At 54.6% G+C, this 20,429-nt stretch overlaps 1 protein-coding gene across 14 annotated transcripts in view; it reads left to right on the forward strand.

Moving 5' to 3' along the window:
- Positions 1–290: 290 nt before the first annotated feature.
- POU2F2 (POU class 2 homeobox 2) overlaps positions 291–20,429 on the forward strand; it is a gene marked incomplete at both ends in the record, with an annotated part of 34,044 nt that continues 13,905 nt past the window's right edge. For 5 of the 14 annotated variants that reach the window (XM_080828480.1, XM_080828482.1, XM_080828488.1 and 2 more), the window contains 5 exons: positions 291–318; positions 7,604–7,669; positions 7,772–7,806; positions 7,950–8,006; positions 11,026–11,142. In XM_080828480.1, coding sequence (XP_080684606.1) covers positions 291–318; positions 7,604–7,669; positions 7,772–7,806; positions 7,950–8,006; positions 11,026–11,142 — 303 coding nt within the window. Of the gene's footprint in view, positions 319–7,603; positions 7,670–7,771; positions 7,807–7,949; positions 8,007–10,959; positions 11,143–11,381; positions 11,661–20,429 lie in introns of those variants that run through there. The other 9 variants (XM_080828481.1, XM_080828487.1, XM_080828489.1 and 6 more) reach the window with 5 other exon arrangements.

The following is a 20,429-nucleotide window of genomic DNA, read 5'->3' on the forward strand; positions in this document are numbered from 1 at the left end:
GAGGCAGCTGGAGGGAGGGCTGGGGTAGCTGGGGCAGGCATGTCCCAGACACTCAGCTGGAGGACTCAGCCCCTCCAGCCTGGTGATTCTGCGCCCCCACTTCCCCAAAATACACATGATTTGGGGTCCGCAGCCTCCTGAGGTGGGCCTTAGGGCCAGAGTATTTTCCCTTCTGAAGGGGGCGGACCCTGTGGTTTCCTCCCTGGGTGACTTCCGGCTGAGAGGGCTTGGCCCCCAGAGAGGGCGGGGAGATGACACAGTTGTTCCCCCAGCCCTGCGGGGCGGGCAGCATGGTTCACACCAGCATGGGGGCTCCAGGTAAGGGGCCTGGGGCCAGCGTTTGCTGCCTGCCCTGCCCTTCCTCCTTAGCCGTCTGCTCTTATTTTCTTTCACTCTGTACCTCACCAGCTCCCCCTTTCCCACCCTGGGCCCCCACCCTCAGCTCCTCTTTCCCCTTCCCTTCCACTCCAAACACCTGGGGGCTTCTGATCTCCCTCCTCATCTGTGCTGCCATGTTCTGAGGGCTGTGGCTGGGGGGCGGTGGAGCTCCGTGTTGGTAGCAGGCTCGTATATGGAGGATCAGTGAGTGGGCTTCTTGGTGGGGGGGCTGCTAAGAGGTGGGAACACTAAGTTGCAGGACTTTTCAGTGCGTGTGAGTTTCTGTGCGTGTGTAGGTGACTTGTAGTTCTGAGTCCTCCGAGTATGCCTGTCATGTGTCTGTACGTGCGGGGCTCTTGTGTGTGGCATTGTGGGCTCGCCTTGGCAATGATCTCTTGGCTCATTGCCTCACTTCATTTGTCTCCAATGTCACCTCCTCAGGGAGGCCTTCCCTGACCTCGTTGTCTGAACTGGCAACCAGTCCCACCATTCTCAGTCCCCTTGCCCCTGCTTTGTCTTTCCTTTATGGCATTTATCACCGCCTGGAAATTTATTATATGTCAGCGGACCAAGTGGATGTTGGGTGCCAGGCACCGTACAACATGATTTGTATTTGTTGGCTCATTTGATAAAATGTGTCTCTCTCTGCATAATGATAGTCATCTCCCAGCAGTGCTGATGGGACAGTTAAATGAGGTAATGTGTGTAGATGCTTAACACAGTGCCTGGAACACAGCAAGCGTCAGCACTGCGTGATTGTTTCGTTTGTGGCTGTATAGGCATGAGTGTCGGTGTGTGTCCCATTTGTGAGCATCTGCGGGATGAGTCCTGGTTTGGCGTGTGCCATCCTCTATACATCTGTGTGTGTGGACATCCCTGGGATCCTTCGACCGCATATATTTATTGAGCAGTTCCGTGCTGGGTGATGGAAATATAACTGAAAAAGGGAGCTTTGGGCCCATCCTCCCGGAGTTCCCAGTTGGGACACACAGACCTGTTGGCTAGACAGCAGAGGAGGCATGGGCAGAGGAGTCAGGGCTGGGATGCCGGAGACACAGGGAGCCGTGGGAGCCCAGAAGACTGGCCTGGTTGAGCCAGTGGGGTGTCAGAGAGGGCTTCCTGGAGGAGGGGACGTGCGGGCTGAGATGTGAAGGATGAGTAGGTATGAGCAAGACAAAGGAGGTGAAGGAGGGGGTTGAGATGGAGGGAAGAGTACTTACAGGATGGCACATGGTTATTTATTGAGGTGACTGTCTGTGCAACTATGTATGTGTGTGCGCACATACAGTGTAGACCCAGAGATCCAGGGCATTGCACATGCATGCCCTCTGCTCCACCCCGGACTCATGCCCATCTGGGGTTGAATGGCCTCGTATGTGCTGGAAGTCCTGAGTTAGACCCCTGGCTGGGGATTTCTCACAGAGCTGCCCTGCCCAGGAAGCCCGCCTGGCTTCCCTGCCTGGACGTGAATGAATACACTGCAGGGTATTGGGCAGATCACTCGTCCCACTTGGGCTTGAGCTCCGCACCTGCGAACTGGGTTCAGGGGTCCACCCTGGCCGTGTCCCAGGATGAGCTGATTCTGGATGTGTGAGTGTGCACTCGTGTGTGTGTATGTTCATCTAGGGGGCCTGGGTATGTGTGTGTCTGTCTGTCTGTGTCAGTCCATGTGTCTGTCTGTGAGTGACTCTGAGTATGTACGCACATTTGTGTGTATCCAAGTAACTGTGTGTGTGTGTGTGTGCGCGCGTGCATGTGCATGTCTCCGTGTGTATCTGCCTATGTGGCTCTGGGCATATGTGTGCGTCTGAGTGACCAGAGTGCATGTGTGTATACACGTCTGTCTATCTGTCTGTCTGTGAGTGACTCAGGTGTGAGTGTGTGTTGTGTGTCTGAGTGACCTCTGTGTGTGTGTGTGTGTGTATGTACACATGCATGTCTATTTGTATGTCTCTTCGTGACTCCAGGGTGCGATTCGGTGTATGTGGGCATATGTGTGTGTTGTCTGTCTGTCTGTCTGAGTGACCTGGGTGTGTGAGTGTGTGTGTAAGTGCAGGTGTGCTTGCACATGTCTAGGTGTGTGTTTTGCATATGTATCCATGTCATTTTGTCTGGGTGTGTGTCTTCTCCTGCCTGGGCTCTGTGTGCACCTGTCCCTGTGTGTGTTTGCATGGTCTGTCCTCGTCTGGGCCCTGCCCGACTGAGGCTGTGGTGTGTGTGCGACGTAGCAGCTCTAGCCTGTTGTCGGCACAGCTGCGGGGGCCACCCTCTCTTGTTGTGTCTGCTGCCTCTCTCACCATCCCTCCCTCCTGACAGCTCAGAAGTGTTCACTCCCTTGAGGCCACCCAGGGACAGATGTGGGGTGGTGGGGGTGTGAGGTGCTGCTCCTAGGGAGGCAAGGACCAGGCCAGCTGGACCCGCAGAGGTTCCCGGCAGCGTGAACCCTGCCCACAGGGGCTCCCAAGCCGCAGCGTTGATTGAAGCCGGCTCTGAAGGCAGGAGACCCAGGGGACAGGCCAAGAGGGGCCAGGAGGGGTGAGGGGCAGCCCTTGGGCCCTCTATATTTAGCCCCATTTTCGGTAAGTGCTAACGAGAAGCTGGCCGAAGTCTGCTAAAACCGGCTGGGGGAAATGCAGAGGAGAAGTGAAAGTCCGGGGAGGGAGGGGCGAGGGAGGGGTGGGGAGGGCGGAGGGGACCCAGAGTCCCAGGCCTGAGGCAGTGGGGCAAGCGAGTGTGACCCCGAGGGTGTGGGTAGCCCTGGGTGTGTCTGACTCCAGGATGGTGGGATTCAAGGGGCCCGGTAGAATTCTGCTTTGCTTTTTCCTGCCTGGCCCTCTAAAGAGTTATACACTGCCTGGGACCGGAGAAGGGAGGGATGACTACAGTCACATGAGCAAGCAGCCTTTCTGTGTGAACGAGGCCTTGAGATGAGCTTCGGAAGGCACCAGGGAGCCGGAGCATATTAGATCGCCTGGTGGGGGTGGGGGATTTTTCAAAGTCCAGATGTCCAGGTCTCCCCTTGCCTCTGTGAAAGCAGAGAGTCTGGGTGGGAATAGGTGTCAGCGTTTCTCTAGAGTCAAGAGACCGGGGCCTGGGCGGACAGCCTGCAGGACGGATGCCTCAGCAGGCCTCTTAAGGGGATTGCCAGTGCCCCCCAGTGTTAAGGCATCATTTGGCTTTGGGAGTCCCCTCTTCATTCTTGGTGGGGATGATTCGATGACTCCCTTTTCATGGATTGTGGGAAGGAGGAAAGAAAAGAAAGATGGGCTTGGGCAAAGGGCAACACTGGCCATTTTGCCGGCAGCCCAGCCAAATGCTGCAGGGTGCCTGGGCTGTGTGCGAATCGGGGTGGGGGGAGAATTAGAGAGAACAAGGGAGACGGAGTGGTGGAGATTTCCTCTCATGCCACCTTTGCCTCCACGGCCACTATCCCTGCAGAGGTTACTTCAAAGGTTTAGGTTGGAGTTGCTTGGGGATTGGGGCTCAAGGTCAAGGTGGCAGGTGGCAGCAGGGAGAGAGGCTTACCTGGGACAAGATTGGGTCCGGGTCTGTCAGAGATTCTTGCACGCATTCATTCATTCCAAAGACACAGTCCCAGCCAGGGCGGCTGGGCTCTAAGGAGCTCATAGTCTGGGGCAGGGGGAGGCCATTGCCCACGGGGTCAGAGTGTGTTAGGGAGGGGGAGGCAGGGGGTTTCCAGATAAGAAAGACACTAACCATCTGAGGAGTCAGGGAGGACCTCACAGAGGAGGTGATGTGTGAGCTGGGACCTTAAAGAGGAGCCGGAGTTTGCTAGTAGAGAAGAAAAGGTCACCAGCTGGGGGGAGGAGGGAGATCAGGGCCTCGGGGCACACTTGTGCACTCGACCCAGATGTCCTGGGCTGGGCAGTGTTGTAGACCCCAAGATGAGTCAGACCTGCCCTCAAGGGGGTCCTAGTCTGACGGGGGAGATGTACTGGGGCCCAGATGACTGCAGCCTCTAGGACAGTCACCAGGGGAGGAGGTGGAGGGAGCCACCGTCATAAGGGACAGACCTTGTCCTGGGGCCTGAAGGATGAGTAGGAGCTCGCCAGGTGGACAGAGTGGAGGGCAGCCTTCCAGGTGGGGGGAGCAGCCCATACCGAGGCCTCAGGAAACCTGTGTTAAATGGCAGAGAGACAGCAGGACAGAGGCAGGAGCAAGTGGAGAGAGAGCACCCACTCTTCTGAGCTGGGGGTGCCAGGGAGCCAGCAGTGAGTCAGAGCGGGCCTGCCCCAGGTCTGGTGGGAGAAGATGGGGACACAGAAGACCACGGTCCTGTGGGCTCAGGGCTAGGACAGTGGGAGGGCACTGCCGTGGGAGGCTGTATTATTTTCCCAGGGCTGTCATCTTGAAGTACTGTATGCTGGGTGGCTTAAACAATAGAAACTAACTTCCCCGAAATCTGGAAGCTAGAAGTCCAAGGTCAAGGTGGCAGTGGGTTGATTCCTTCCGAGGCCTCTCTCCTTGGCTTGGGAGGACCGACTTCTCCCTGAGTCTTCACACCGGCTTCTTTCTATGTGTCTGTGTCCCAATTTCCTCCTCTTATGAGGACACTAGTCATATTGGATTAAGGCCCACCATAATGGTCTCATTTAACTTGATTACCTCTTTGAAAACCCTATCTGGGCTTTTCTTGGGGAGACAGGGAGCTGTGGAAAGGTTCACAGCCAGGTTGTGGGGAGATCCTCCCTGGGGCCTGATGGATACTGGCTGGGAGGAGGGGCCAGGGAGGAGGTTGGAGCAGGAGTCTCAGGGATGCTAGGAGGGCTGGGATAGAGGAGCACACTAGCATCAGCCGTCACTGGGAGCTGGACCAAGTTCTGGGTCATATAGAGGCAGGATTAGGCCTTTGGTGTCCCAGAGACACGAGTGGGGTCTCTCACCTGGGACCAGCACCTGGGGCCTCCTCCTGTGTCTCTCAAGATCATGAGCCACTCACCACCACCACCCATGGCCTAGAAGCAGGGCCTGAGCTCCCGTAGCATCCTGGGAACCTGCTCCCCACACCGTCCTCACCAGCCTCTGCCTTAGTCGCTCTGTGTACTGGCTCTTTTCTTTTCTTTTCTTCTCTTTTAGCTTTTAATTTTTTCTTTTTTCTTTTTTTTAAGTGAAAACATACTTATAGTAAAGTGCTTGAATTTTAAGGGTGCGGCTTGATGCATTTTCCCTATGTATGGAACCACATAACCACCCAACAGATGACGGCACAGAACATTTCCAACCCCCTGCAGGCCTCCTCACGCCCATTCCCCGTCAGCAAGCCCCAAACAGTACCCAGAGTCTGACCTTGGCCATCTGGTATCATCTTGCCTGTTTGTTTGTGAGCTTCCTGTAATTGGAATCCTACTGTCTGTCCGCTTTTGTGTCTGATGTCTTTCCCTCGGTGTCGGGCCTCCAAGACTCAGGGGTGCGTGTGATGCAGGAGTTTGGTCCTTTTCTTGTAGTGGGGCATTTCACTGCGTGGACAAACCACATTGTGTCCATCTGCTGAGAGGTCTTTGACTTGTTTCCGGTTTGGGGCCATTTGGAAGGGGCTGCTGTGTGCCTGCGGGCTTAGGAGGCAGGGTGTTTCTCTGTCTCAGGAGGTTGCCCGGGAGTGGATGTGCGGGGTCCTAGGGAGGGGGCACCTCTTCAGTTTTCCTGAATTGTGCTTATATCGATTTACACTCCCACGAGCAATATGTGACCTGGCTTTTTAATCAGTAATTTTAAACCCGAGCAGCGTTTCATGTCGAGTAACCCTCAATTGCAAAATTCCTGGACATTTTTTTTTTTCCAGTTGCTGAGAATGTCCTAGCTCTCGTTAGTGGGCCATCTTTAAATATCTTGGGCATGGAACACTCTTGGGTTGGACACCCCCTTTGATAGGGCATCGTGGTTTAGGCAGGGATGTGGAGTGAGCGGTGGGGGAGACCTTCGGGTCAGAGTCAGGGTCACGAGTGAGGTCTGGGGCCACACTGGGAGTCAAGGTCAGATGAAGGACTTGTACCATCTGGATGGGAGTTGGGATTCAGGGTGGGTAAGGGAACTGAGAATGGGTAGGGCAGAAGCCTAGGTTTGTGTGGGGTCTAGGACGAGAAAGGGTTGGATTTGAGATGGCATCAGTCAGGGTGAACTCCAGTAGGGGTGACAGCTGGAGATGAGGCCGGCAGCAATCACAGCAGGGGTCCACTAGACCATAGCAGTCCTGATTAAAAGCGGGAACTCTGGAGTCATGGACTGGTGTCCAATTGGGGCACCTCTACTGTCATACCTCTACTATGCTCTCGGGCCCTTGGTTTCCTCCTCTGTAAAATGGGAGTAATATTAGCACCAACTGCTACTGTGAGCTCTGAATCATACTTAACGCTGTGCTCAGCATGGGTAAGTGCTTGCCTTCCCATTCTCAGCATCGGAGTGTTGTGAGGGCAGAGTATTGCTTTGTGTCCCCAGTGCCAGCTGGCTGTTTGCCCCCTCCCCTCATGTCCTGGGTTTACAGGACGATCGCGTGGCACTGCATTTGTACGCTGGGGTACCCGGGTTGGATCTGGGGTGCAGTTGGGATTCAAGGCTGGAGTCCTGGGGAAGCCTAGGAGTAAGGCTGAGGACCTGGTCAGGGGCAGAGCTGGATGGTGTTGGAGTCAGGGTTCCGAGTTCCCGTGGGGCTGCCGGGCCTGTGTGCTGAATGTGAGAAGGGAGGCCAGGAGGCCAGGTGGGGGTCAGGTGTGGACAGGAACATTGTGGGCTGAGGGAGGGGCAGAGGGCGCCGAATCCCACGCAGAGATCAGAAGACTCACTCCTTTGGGGATGCTACAGCCCTTCACACCCCCAGGCCCCATTCAGAGTGGAAAACATGTCTCACCCGAAACCTGGTGAGGCAGGACGGGCGTGCCTCGGGAGGAGGCCGGAGGCTGACTCGCTCCTGTGGAACATCACCCACATTCTCCCAGGCACCAAAGCCTTCCTGCGACCACCAGCTGCCTCCCACCCTGTCCCAGGGCCTCACGGGAGCTGGCCCTCCCCGTGCCACCTTCGGCAGGGGTGAAAAGGGTCCCGTTCTTGTCCTGCCAGAGGAGGGCAGAGGCCCAGTAAGGAGGGCATGTCTCCTGGAAAGAGGCACCTGCAAGGTGGCAGGGGGTGCGGGGGGTTTGGAGAGAGGCCGGGGTGGTGCCTAAGGGCCCTCCTGGCTTCCCTCATCCCACTTACATCCCTCTTCTGTCCCCAGAAATAAGAATGTCTAAGCCCCTGGAGGCCGAGAAGCAAGGTCTGGACTCCCCATCAGAGCACACAGGTGGGTGGGGAGGGGAGCAGGGAAGGCAGGGGGCCTGTGGGGTGGGGGAGCTGCAGGGCTGTGGGGGGCACAGGTGACAACTCACTTTCCCTCTCGTTGCAGACACTGAAAGAAATGGACCAGACACTAACCATCAGGTCAGGAGGGAGTGGATGAGCAGGAGGGGTGGGAAGGGGGAGAAGGGAACAGAGGGGGCCCCTGTGGGGAAGGGGCAGGGTGTCAGAGCTGAGCTGCTTCACCTCACTCTTCCAATTCCCCACCCCAATTTTTTTCTTCCTAGAACCCCCAGAGTAAAACCTCCCCGTTCTCCGTGTCCCCAACTGGCCCCAGCACCAAGGTAAGCACCTATCCGAACAGCCACGGCAGAGGAAAGAGGAGGGTCTCCTGCGATGGGTTGGTGTCTGGGAGAGGGTCCCGCACACCTCTGTGGGCCCAGGGCCTGAAGGGGGGCGACATGGAGCCCTGATACCTTGGTGACAAGGCTCCTCCCGCCCCTTCTCACACTTGGGCTCCCGCCCCAGGCCTGTGACTCACCCAGGCTCCTTCCCCTTCCCTGGGGGGTGGGGGTGGCCAGGGAAATCCCCCCCAGAGCCCCAGGGCGATGCACAACAGGAAGCTGAGCGCCCCGCCCCCATCCCAACTTCCCTGACAGGGGCCTGCCCTACCCCCCAGCCCCCCAACACACACACTCAGGGGCCAGCCAATAGAGGGGGGTAAGGATGGGGGGGCAGACCCAGTAAGGATGGCTGAGGTTGATGGGGAGGCTGGAAGTGGCCAGACAGAACAAATCCAGATGGGGCCTCCACGCTCCAGTCTGTTGGGGTTGAAGGCAGCATGGAGGGCAGGGACAGAGGGGTCCTTGGCAAGACGTGGGGCTGGGAGCCAGGAACTACTCTGTGACCTTGGGAAAATCACTGTCCCGCCCCGCCCCCTACCGCTGCTGGGCTTCTCGGTTTCCTCTTCTCTAACACGGGGGGCTGTCAGATCCCATGGCCTCTGAGGTGCCCTGATGCAGCTTAACGGGTGGGCATCTTGTGCTGAGTGAGTTGGCCAGGGCCCAGGGGAGAAGGGCTCTGGCTCTGGCCTCCTTCTCTCTCATCTCGGGCGCAGTTCTGGCCTTAGCCCTTGGAGCGGAGCGCGTATGCCTTGCCTCGACCCTCTCCCTCCTCAGCTCTATCTTTGCAGCCTCTCCCAGCCCCACAGCAGCCTTGCTTCTGTGTGAGGAAACCAGGGGACCCTGAAAAAGAAGGGTTCTCGCTGCCCTTCCCTCGCCTGGACCCTGGTTCCTCGGGAAAGCCCGAGGCAGAGAGGGCATTGACCTCTGACTCTGGGCCTCTGTCCACACCTCGTCCTGTTCGCTGGCGGCCTCTGTTTTCCCCAACTACAGTGATTCATGTGCTCCCATCATGATTTCAGACACATCCACACACTGCCGTGTACAATTATGTACGTTACAATCGTGTTAATTGGCTTCAATTTTAAAAACGTTTTATTATGGAAAATGTGAAGCAGATAAAAAAGGAGACAAAAAGAGTATCATGAAAGTAAGCCCCCAGGTACCCATCAGTCAGCTTCAGCAATTCTCAGCTTATGAACTGGCTTGCTTTTTCAACAGCTCAAATAAATGTTTTTTAAATGGAAATTTCATGAATGGAAAACCAGACTGTCTTGCCATGGAAATAAATGCAATGATTTTTTTTTTTTTATAAGTAATCTTTGTGCTCAACGTGGGGCTCGATCTTGTGACCCCGAGATCAGGTGTTAGTGCTGTACCGACGGAGCCAGCCAGGCACCCCAACACAATGATTATTAAAATGTACCCAGAGACTCCTGCCTGCTGATGGGTCTAAGCCCGAGGCCTTCCCTTCATTTGTTAGAAAGGGAGGTGAGCAGTGCTGAGGGTGAGGCACTAGACCCATCCCAGCCCCTAAGGGAGGCTTTCTCAAGAGAACCAGAAAGAATGAAAGAATTCTGAAAGAGGACTAGTATTCTCACCATGTTGATTGTTTTTATTTTTTTTTTAACTTTTAATTGAAATGTGGCAATACAGATCCTCAGTGGATTTTCACAAAACTGAACACCCATGTTGCCTGCACCAGGTTAAGAAGCAGAACACAGCCAGACTTCCGGAGGCCCCCGATTTCCCACCAGGGGATGCGGCATCCCTGGACCCTTCAGACTTTCTGACATTTGTCTCCATCCCCTGGGGCACGCCACTCACGCTCTGGGATCTGGCCTTGGCCAGGCCTCTGTTCATCTCACGCTGCATTCCAAATGCCACACCCCCCTGCCAAGCTGCTGTGTCACCTTGCACAAGTTGCTTGCCCTCTCTGGAACCCCTCTTGTAAAACGGAGCTGGGACATCGGGCTGAGGGATTAGGGATCGTCCTTTAGCCCAGCGTCCCCTCTGGGCCCAAGAGCGTGATTCTCCAAGCCATGCCCACCCCACCCACACACGTCCTTTACCAGCCGACCTCAGGCAAGCCTACCATGGCCTGGCCTTTCTGCCTAGGAGAGAAGGAAGACCATGACTGCTCTATGCTGGTCTGTCCTATGTGTTTGATGCAAGACGCGTCTACATACTACGCCGAGAGACAAGGCGGGTTTCGGCGGACTTCTGGGGTGGGGGCTAAAAGCTGGCAGCATCTGGGCCACATCTGGCCTACATATGTGCTTGGCTGGTCCTGCCAGCGGATTTTTTTTTTTTTTTTAGGTTGTTTTTGGGTTTTGCTTTAGATTTTGAAATGAATGGTTGGTGGGAGCAGAGGGGTAGCCGAGTAAGCTTCCCCTCCGGGAGGCCCACACGCACCACCAGCCCAACCCCTCCTCACCTGCCCACGCCACCTGTTTGAACTGTCTACCTCTTTCTATACTTACTTGAATTCCAGATCCATGTTCCAAGGGAGTGATTTTTTTTTTTTTTCATTCTTCCAATGAAGTCTCACTTCATTAGTGAGAGATGCATCTCTAGCTAAAGCCTATGAGGGGTTGGTGCCTGGAACTCTATTCTTTGATGCCCCGAGCCCCCTGCTGGCACATTCCTCATTTTACAGATGGAGAAACCGACCCCCACCCCGCAGAGGGGAAAACTGCTCTCCAAAGGTGCCCCCTCCTGTTTGGTGCAGGGGGGTGTGTTAGCCCTACTGAATGATGAGCAACCCGAGGCCAGAGGGGTGGCCTGAAATTACCGGCCAGTCGGCACAGGGCCCTGCCTCCATGCCCCAACGCACCCCTCCTTTACTAGCCCGAGGCTGCTGTTGCCACACATGTGCCCTCTCTTTGGTTCACAGGTGGGCATTCTCTCTGGCCTCCACTTAACATTCTGGGGTCCCGGACCCTGCCTCTCTTCCCCCCAGATCAAGGCTGAAGACCCCAGTGGTGACTCAGCCCCAGCAGCACCCCCGCCCCCCCAGCCGGCTCAGCCACATCTGCCCCAGGCCCAACTCATGTTGACGGGCAGCCAGCTAGCCGGGGTAAGTACTTGGGGAAGGATGGGGAACGTGGGCCACCCATCTGTTACAGGACCCGTGGCAGGGGGTGTCCTACCAGGGCCACGGCCACGCTCTCACACCCGCCTCCTGCCCTCCTCAGGCCTCCTGGAAGACCTGTCCCCTAACCTGCTTGGCTCGGGCACTAACCCCTCTCTGCCTTCTCTGCTCCTCCCGACCCCCCCCCCCGCCCCTCCTTTGGCCCTGCCGCCCATGCCCCACAGCTCACGGCGCTGATGCCAACTCAGCAGCAGCTCCTCCTGCAGCAAGCCCAGGCCCAGCTCCTGGCCGCCGCCGTGCAGCAATCCAGTGCCGCCGCCGCTGCTGCTGCCGCCTCCTCCACCTCCTCCTCCTCTTCCTCCTCCTCCTCCTCTGCCTCCTCCTCGACCTCGCAGCCCCCAGCCTCCTCTGGGGGGGGCGACCTGCCACCACCACAGCCTGCCAGCCAGCCCCCCGGGACCCCGCAGCTCACCCTCTCCCAGCCCATCCAGCTCACAGCACAGGTAAGGGCAGCCCTGGGGGGCAGGCGCCCTCCAGCGGAGGGCCCACAGAAGCCCAGTGTGTAGGCGGCTGACCGGTCCATGTGGATGCTTCCGACCGCCGGTCCCGTGCCAGGCAGCTCCCAGCAACCCAAGGGAAGCCTTTGGGGAAGCTGTCCTCCGCCCCCGAGTCTCAATGGGGTACAGGGGGAGGGCCTCCTCCATGTGGTGGAACCCCCGGCTAAGCGCTTTCTGTGTGTCTCACCGAGGTCTCCCGGACACCTGGGAGGCTGGCCCATTATCCTCAGTTTACGGCTGAGGAAACGAGGAGTCACCTCCGTGGAATGGTGCCCACGTGGGCTCAGAAGGAAAGGCCGAGGCTCCGAGCCAGCGCCCTATAATGTGTGCTGGGGCATATCCAAGGAGAGATACTCTTTCAGAAAAGAGGCCTGTGGCCGCTGGGTCAGGGAATGCCGCAGCTGCTCTGGCCATTCTGGACACTTCCAGCTACACTGAATCATGAGTCAGTAGCTGTATTCATTTCCCAGGGCTGCCGTGACACAGCCCTGCAAACTGGGTAGCTCTAGGGAGAATCTCTCTCTGCTCCCTCTAGCTTCTTCTAGCTTCTGGTAGTGCCGGAAATCCTTGGCATTCTTGTAGTTGGATCGCTCCAATCTCTGCCTCTTTGGTCGTAAAGCCGTCTTCTCTCTGTGCGTGTCTGTCTCTGCATTCATCTTTCCCCTCCTTAGTGTAAGGACACCAGTCATTGCATTAGGGCCCACCCTAATGACCTCATTTAACTTGATTACATGTTTCCAAATACAGTCATATTTATAGGCACCAGGGGTTAAAACTTCCAACAAATCTTTTTGGGAGACCCAATTCAACCCAAGAAAGTGGCCCACAAATTTCCTATGAGGATAGTTGGTGGAACAGAGTAGGTAGAACAGAGCTTCCCCTCCTGAGGAGCCTGCTGTCTCCATCCACACTTGTCCCTATTACCCATTGGTACTATCTCCCTGGGTTCTCTAAGCATTTCAGTCTGTGGCTCGTGTTCCAGGGCAGTGAAGGTCCTGAGAAGTCCTGCAGCAAGGAGCCTTGTTTAACTTCCCTTAGCCCCGAGTTTCCCACAATGACTGTTCTTTGGATCGCTTTTCTTTCTGTCTATCCACTGGCTTTCGTGGAACCCTGGGGGCCAGACACTCTCTACACAGAGAAGGTGTCTGGTGCCCACAAGCTTGTCCCTTGACAGAGTTCAGCTTCTGATGGGCCCATTCCACTACTGACCAGCGCTTTCATTGAGACAGTCTTTAATGCTGAGCTGGTATCTTCCTCCTTAGAGCTTCCTGCCTCTGGGCCTCGTTCTGCGGAGACACATAGAGCAATTTGTACCCACTGCTCTGTGACAGCTCTTCCAGACTTAGCCCCATGGTGCCTGGCTCGCCACGGCAACCTAACTGGAGTCTGGCAGGTGCTGCCTTGGTAGCAGGCACTGTGCCTAACCGTGACCTCCTTGAATCCACAAATCCTCATCCCGGGCAAGGGCACCCCAAGGGGCAGAGCAGCCTGGGAGTCCAGGGCTCAAATCACATGATCTGGGGCTGCTGCCTGTAGCCATCCTTCCCACCTTCCCCCTCACCACACCAGAGATCCCAGAAGCTGGTGGGGGGGGGTTTCCTCTTAGCACACTCAGCTCTTCACAGAGCATCCCCAATACTCAGGGCTCCTCCCTCCCCCAGGTCTCAAGTGTCCGTGCCCTGGCTCCTGTTCTCCTGTCTGCCTGGAAGCTGGCTCCCTCCCTTTACCTGGAAGACTTCTCTTCAGCCTTTAAACAACAGCTTGGGAGTCCACACCTCCAGGAAGTCTTCCAAGACTTCACTCCCTCCAGCTGCTTTGATTTCCTGCCTCCTGCCTTCTCCGGAGGCCCCCAGCCCCTTTCCTTTGCTTCTGGCCCTAATCACCAGTGCTGGGTCCGAATATGCCCGAGGAAGCATCTGTGGAAGGGACAAAGACTCCAGTGGGGGAAGAGGGATGGAGCAGCCTCGTGCAGGTCAGCCAGGCATCCTCCCTTGGGAGCGGCAGGCATTCCTTCCGTGCATTCACTCCTAAAACTACCTCCTCCAAGCTCCCTGCCACCTGCTGTCCCGCCCAGACTCTGATTCTCAAGGCCTCCTCCAACCCCTTCCTCTCGCTCCTTCCTCCCCAGCCCCGATCTGCTGGGGTCTGCCTTCTGCAACTACGAAGCTGGGCCAAGTTTCTTTCCCGGGAGTTCTGTCACCCTGTGACCTCATTCCCCTAACAGACAAATGTTTATCCCGTGCCACCAAGGGCTCCAGGCACCGTGCCAACCAGCTGCAGTGGGTACCACAGTCCTCCCCCCTTAGCTGCCCCTTGCAGCCCCAGTTGTCTCACTGCTGGGCTTGACCGCTCTTCCTCAGCCTGTGTCCCGTGCCTGCCCGTTCTGCTTCCCGTGCCCGCTCTGCTCTGTCCTGTGGTCATTTCACAGACGTTTCCCGGCCTCCCGTGTGTCAGGCCCTGGCGGGAAGCTAAAGGCTTAGGAATGACTCAGTCCCTTCCTTGCCCCCTCAGGACTCCCAGTCTTCTAGGGAAACAGACACACCAACGAACCACTAAGAAATGTTTTACTTGAACAATACTAAGAAAGTCAAAAACACCCTTAGCCCTATCATTTTAAAATGACATGAAGTACTAAGGGAAAGTCCCCCATCTGTCCCTCCAAAGTAATGTCAATTCAACCGTTTGGCAGGAATCTTCCCTGCATTTTCCCAGCTCGTACAGAGAAAGGGACGATTATAACACACTTCTATAATTTGTGTGTCCTGCTCTCAGCACAATGCTTTCCACCAAGGGGGACACGTGGATGTTTACTGAATCAATGAGGGATGTTTTGCTGTGACTTTTCAATCAAGGGTAGGGAAGACATCTCTCCAGGGGAGTAATTCAGAATGTCTGTGGTAGGGGTAGGCATTGATTGAAAATTTACATTAACCGTTAAAACATCATCTTGTATTTGGAGAGGAAAAAAAATCCTTGTTTTCATAATATGACTGTGGCAAATAAAACTTAACAAAATCTTTTAGGTGGGCAGGACCTAGTGAGTACAGGTTTCCCAGAGAAACCTATTGGATGTGGTGCGAGTGTGAGAGAAGACAGGTGAACTATGTCTGAGGGAATCAGAGAAGGCTTCCTGGAGGAGGTGGAATCTTGCCTGAGTGGGGACAAGTAGGAGTTTACTAGGTATATGAAGGGGAGAAAGCTGTTCCAGGCCTGGAGTGTAACGTAAGAGAGTGTGGTGGGCTCTGGGAGTGGGAGGTCAGGGGCCAAAAGTGGAAGACTGTGCAGGATGGGCTAGCAGGGGTGGCGGCGGGACCAAACACCATGCCAGGTGGCTGAAGAAGGAAAGGGGATATTTGGTTCAGGTCACCGAAGAGGCCCAGCCTGGAACATGGGGCCCGGCTCCAGGGATCTGTCTCTGTTTTCATTCTGAGCCAGGCAAAATGGGCACCTGCCCATTTCGACTTGCAGCCTCAGTGCCTAGAGAGAGAAAACAGCCGGCCAGGGTTGAGTTAGTGTCCTCAACCCCTGCGGAGGTAGGGTCAGCCCACCTGGACCGTGTGACCTGAGAATGGGGGAAGGCAAGTCCCCAAGAGGAAGAGATGCATCCTGTTGCTTGGAAAAGGGGCAGTGGGTGCGGGGTCATCCATACCTGGAGACATGGGGTCAGTATACCTTGGAGTCCGGGAGCCGGGCCAGGGTGTATCAGTCACCCCACAACTGTGGGGTTGGGGTCTGCTGTTACTCACCTATCCTGGCATTTTTACATGAGGGAGTAGCAGGGGTTATAACACAGAATGTGCAGAGGGAGTTTTTGCTCCCTGTTGGGTGGGTTGCGGCTTGGCTGTGTTCTGCCCCAGTCGCTGGGACTTCCTGGGCTCTGTGCGGCAGGGCCACTTCTGGGGGAGTGGGCACAGAGAGGAGCCCTTGCTAGAGACAGGCCACCTCTGCCCACACCACCGCCCCCCCCCAAAACTTAAGGGCTGCTTCTAGTGAAGTGACTAGAATAACAGTTGCTTATTCATTCATCCAGGACTTCGGAACACCTTGTACATGACAGGCGCTCATTCACGGCCCCGAGGGAACAGCTATGAATGAGGCGGAGGTGGCTGCCCTTGAGGGCATTATGGTCTAGTGGGGAGACAGACAGTAAACAAGTAAACAAATGAACAAAACAAGAATGTTTTAGAGTGGGTGTCCTGAAGAAAATGAAACAGGCTGGTGTCTTCAAGGGTGGTGGACAGGAGAATTTTTACTGAGGAGGTGGCCTTTGAATGCTGAGGCCTGAATGAGTCAGTCACGAAGAAGTGAGGAAAAGGTAACGGCAAGTGCAAAGGTCCTGAGGTGGAAGGCAGCTTGACATCAGGGCACGGAGGAGAGTGGTTATGTCTGAAGCTGAGCAAGTGAGCGGGACACAAGTAAGAGGTGAGGGGTCTTCTAGGCCAGATAAGTGGGTTTGGAATGTTTGCCAGGTATGATGGGAAGCTGTTGGGGTTTGTTAAACAGGAAAGTGGCATGAGCCAACTGGCCCTTTACAAAGCTCCCTCCAGCTGCCATGGGGAGAATGGACTGTGGGGGCCCGGAGTAGAAGTAAGGGGCCCAGTGGGAAATGCTGGCAGGCATCCAGGTGGGAGGTGAGGGTGATGGTGGGGGTCTGGGGTGCAATTTTGTATAGATAGGGTAGATCAAGGATGACTCCTAGAATTTTGGCTTCAGCAACTAGAGGGTAGTGAAGTGATTTCCTGAGTTGGAGAAGACGGGAAGTGGGCACAGGGTGTTTTGGAGGGCAGGAGTAGGGAACCAGGAGTTTCCCTTTGGACATGGCAGGGGATAAAGAGTGTATTCATCATCCAAGTGGAGACATCAAAGAGGCAGACGGGCATTTGAGGCTGGAGCTCAGTGGAGAGGCTGGGGAGCGGGGGGACTGACAGTTATGAGTTGTCAGGCAGAGGATAAGGCTCCTGCCCTTGAGAGCTTATGGTCGAGGGGGGGTGACAGCAGGGGAGTGACAGGAGATACAGGGGTAGCAGTTGCTTGTGCTAGGGGAGTCTGTTGTGATTTCCCAAACACCTTGCAGATACAAATATTACTCAGGCCTCAGTACAATCCAGTAAAGAGTCAGACATTCTTATCCCCATTTTGTAGATGAGAACACCAAGGTCCTGAGAGAGCTATGACTCAGTGGTAATGACTACCATTTATGCAGGACCACTCGAGTGAACAGAAACCAGGCTAAACATGCTACGTGTGTTGTTGCATTTAATTCCCGTACTAGCCCCAAGAGGTAAGAATTATTGCGGCATCACCGGAAGAAATGGAGTTGTAAACAGGGTAAGGGATGCCCACATTCCCCCACTATGTGGAGGACAGCCAGGTGTCTGGCCGTCTCCAGGACCCATGCACTGTCACCCTATAGAGCTGGGGAGGCCAAGGCCCGGAGGCGAGCTGGCTTCCCCGGAGTCACACAGGGAGAGGCAAGCAACAGAGCCCAGGCTCAGACCCCCCAAGGCTCCCAGCAGGGACCCTTGCACTCCTCCGACCACCCATCCACTTAACTCCCTCCACATAGTTCTGGGCAAGTCAGGGTGCCGTTTCTCCCAGGTGGCTCTCAGGACAGGTGCTCGCTGCCTTCCCAGGCAGACCTCTCCACCAACAGGGTGACCTGACATGGCTCAGAGGGTCAGGAAGCCCATCCTCATTCTGAACACAACTGATGACAGTGTCGTTTACATGGTCCTCCAGACACCCCCTTCCTGCCCTCCCCGCTCTGGACTTAATTCTAAACTGTCCATATCTTGGAATGGGGTGTCCAGAACTGGCTATAGATTGCCATATTAGGGATGGCCGGTGAGTGTCACGCGGACACCAGCTCAGTCTGGGTGGCTGCCGGAGCATGTGTGGGGGCCTGCAGTGTGGGGGGTGGTGGTGTCTGCCCTGTGCGCTGGAGTGAGGCGCTGCACCTGGCCCTGAGCGGCCACAGCAGGGGCCAGGCCTCCTTTAGTTCCTTTTAAAGGCTTTTTTCCACCCCACCCCCCACCCCCAGGTGGAACCAAACCCAGATGGGAAAATGGACATTTATACTCCGATTCACCCGTGTGTCACGTAAATCGAGTGTCAGTCTTTCTGCCCAGCTGTGGCCAAGATCCCAGTTGTGGCAAAGGACAGCCTGAAACACCACCAGTCAGTCCTAGGTTTTACTCATTCATTCACTGGAAATTCATTGATCGCCTGCTGGGTACCCACTCTGGGGTGGGGGTGATCAGAATACAGCGATGAATGAGAACCTGAGAACCGGTTTCTTCTCTTCTCACCTTCCCTTGAGAGCTTATGGTCTGAAGTGGGGTGTGCTAAGCCCTCTGTGCTCGTTTTTCTCACAGGTCAGGAACAGAGCACATGATCCACTAAATATCCTGGCCAGGGGACCTTCTCCAGTGTCTCCACTTCCTCTAACTTCCCCACCATCTTGACTTGGTCTTAACACGCCCCCAAGTGGCTTCAAATTGCCCGCGGCCTGTAGATTATGGAGAAATGGGGCCTCCTACTGGTTAACCCCAGTCCTGAGCCAGCACAGCACCCAGAATCTTCTTTTTCCAATTCTGAAATTTCTTTAGTCATTTAGTGAACATCCAGCATGCCCCAGCACCTTTTGCAGGAATAAGGCAGACAAGTCTGTGCCCTCCCAGAGCTGGCATCTACCCATAGCAGACAACTGCCATGAAGAAAGGAAAAGAGTATAATGTAACAGAGAGAGATTGAGGAGAGGAACACTCTTGATCAGAGTGGGTAGCCAGGGGAGGCCTCTTTGGGGGGGGGCATTTTAGAGAGACTTGCATGATGGGGTGGGGCCAGTTGTGTACAGATCAAGAAGAGGGAGGGCAACAGCATGTGCAAAGGCCCTGAGGTGGGGACCTTTTCTGGGTTCAGTAATAGGAAGGAGACCAGTGTGACTGGCTCTGAGTCAGGGAGTGAGAGTCCTTGTTGATGAGGAAGGCCAGGTCAGCCAGGGCCACGGCAAGGAGTTGAATTGTCTTACGAGTGTGATGAAAACCAGTGGAGGCTTTATGGTTAGATTAACATTTCAGAACAGGAACCCTCTGGAGGGGTCTGTGGATAGAATTCAGGGGAGTCCATGAACTTGGATGGGAAAAAATTATGTCTCAACTTTTACTATCCTCTAAGTGAAAATGTTGCGTTTCCTTCTATTATGAATATAAGGAACATTAGCATTAGTGGGACTCTGTTACCAATGGAATCACAGATAATTCTATACGATACACACAGACCTCAAAATATTTTTACTCATCATTGCTTTGAAATTACAGTAGTCTTCAGATGTATTACTTGATCTTATTATTTAACAGGCTAATAAAGAAACCCATAGATTATTATCACAATTCAAGATGTTGGATGATTTTTTTCATATGTAGTTGATTTCATATGAAATCCTGCACATTTTATTTTACACACTTTTTAACTATATATTTTTTAAAAGATTTTATTTATTTATTTGACAGACAGAGATTACAAGTAGGCAGAGAAGCAGGCAGAGAGAGAGGAGGAAGCAGGCTCCCTGCTGAGCAGAGAGCCCGATGTGATGCGGGGCTTGATCCCAGGACTCTGGGATCATGACCTGAGCCAAAGGCATAGGCTTTAACCTACTGAGCCACCCAGGCGCCCCTACACATTTTTTTTTTTTTTAAACTCTGAGAAGGGGGCAGTGGGTTTTGTCAGACACCAAGTAATTCTGAGCCCAGAAAAAATTTAAAACTTTTTTTGTTAGGGCTTGCAGATGTGTTGGGTGGGGGAGAGGAAGGGTTGGAGGATATCAGGACTGACCTCTAAGTTTCTGGTCTGAGTGGCAGTGCATGGAGTGTGGTTGGGTTTTTCATTTGGACGTCTCCCCATGAGGCCCCCTGCAAATTGGGATGCATTTTCCTCTCCCTGCTGATTCAAAAAGAAATCTGTGGACACTCCTCTTTTAGGCTTCTGGGGAGAAAGGTGGGTTTTCGCTGAGAGTCACACTAGGGTAGAGACAGTGGTTAACAGATATTTTAATCAACAAGCTAGTCAGGAAAACACTGGTAATAAGTCTTTATTTCCGGCTTTATTCTTTGATTCAGCTCAGTGGGCATTTAATGGGGGCTGAACAGACTGTGTTGAGGAATAGGGATATAAGAAGAGTAAAACCTAGCCTCTGCCTTCTAGAGTTACAGGAGAGCAGAGGAAAACTGTACATAAGCAAACGCGTTGCATTGCGAGAAATGCAGTGTAGAGCAGGGTGGGTTCAGTTTTGGGGGGCCTCATCTTTATACAGTGTGCAGATCCTTTTAGAGAAAAGGAAGACAAAATTATGAGACCAAAATTAGGTCCGGGGACCTGGAAGGGTCTCTTGTAAAGGGGTGGGGGGCCTGAATTCCAGGCTTCGCTCGTATCAGGCTAGGCCTCACATGGAAGCGATGCCACCCTGTGAGTGACCAGGAGGAGAGACTCAGAAGACAAGGCAGAATGGGGTGTCGGGACTTCAAACCCCTTAAGCTTTGTTTTAGATGAGCAGCTAGAAGGAAGAAGTGAGAGGTCAGGAGCAGCTGGGGACTCCGTCCACTTTCTGAGGCACAGAGAGGAAGCAGAAGCCTTTGCAGTGGACAGAAAATAAGCAGTTGGGAAACAGGGATGTCGGGCAGAAGCAAGTGTTCGGTTGGGTAGGGCAGGGTGGGACAT

The sequence above is a fragment of the Martes martes genome, assembly GCF_963455335.1.
Source record: "Martes martes genome assembly, chromosome: 17".
NCBI classification, from domain to species: Eukaryota; Metazoa; Chordata; class Mammalia; order Carnivora; family Mustelidae; genus Martes; species Martes martes.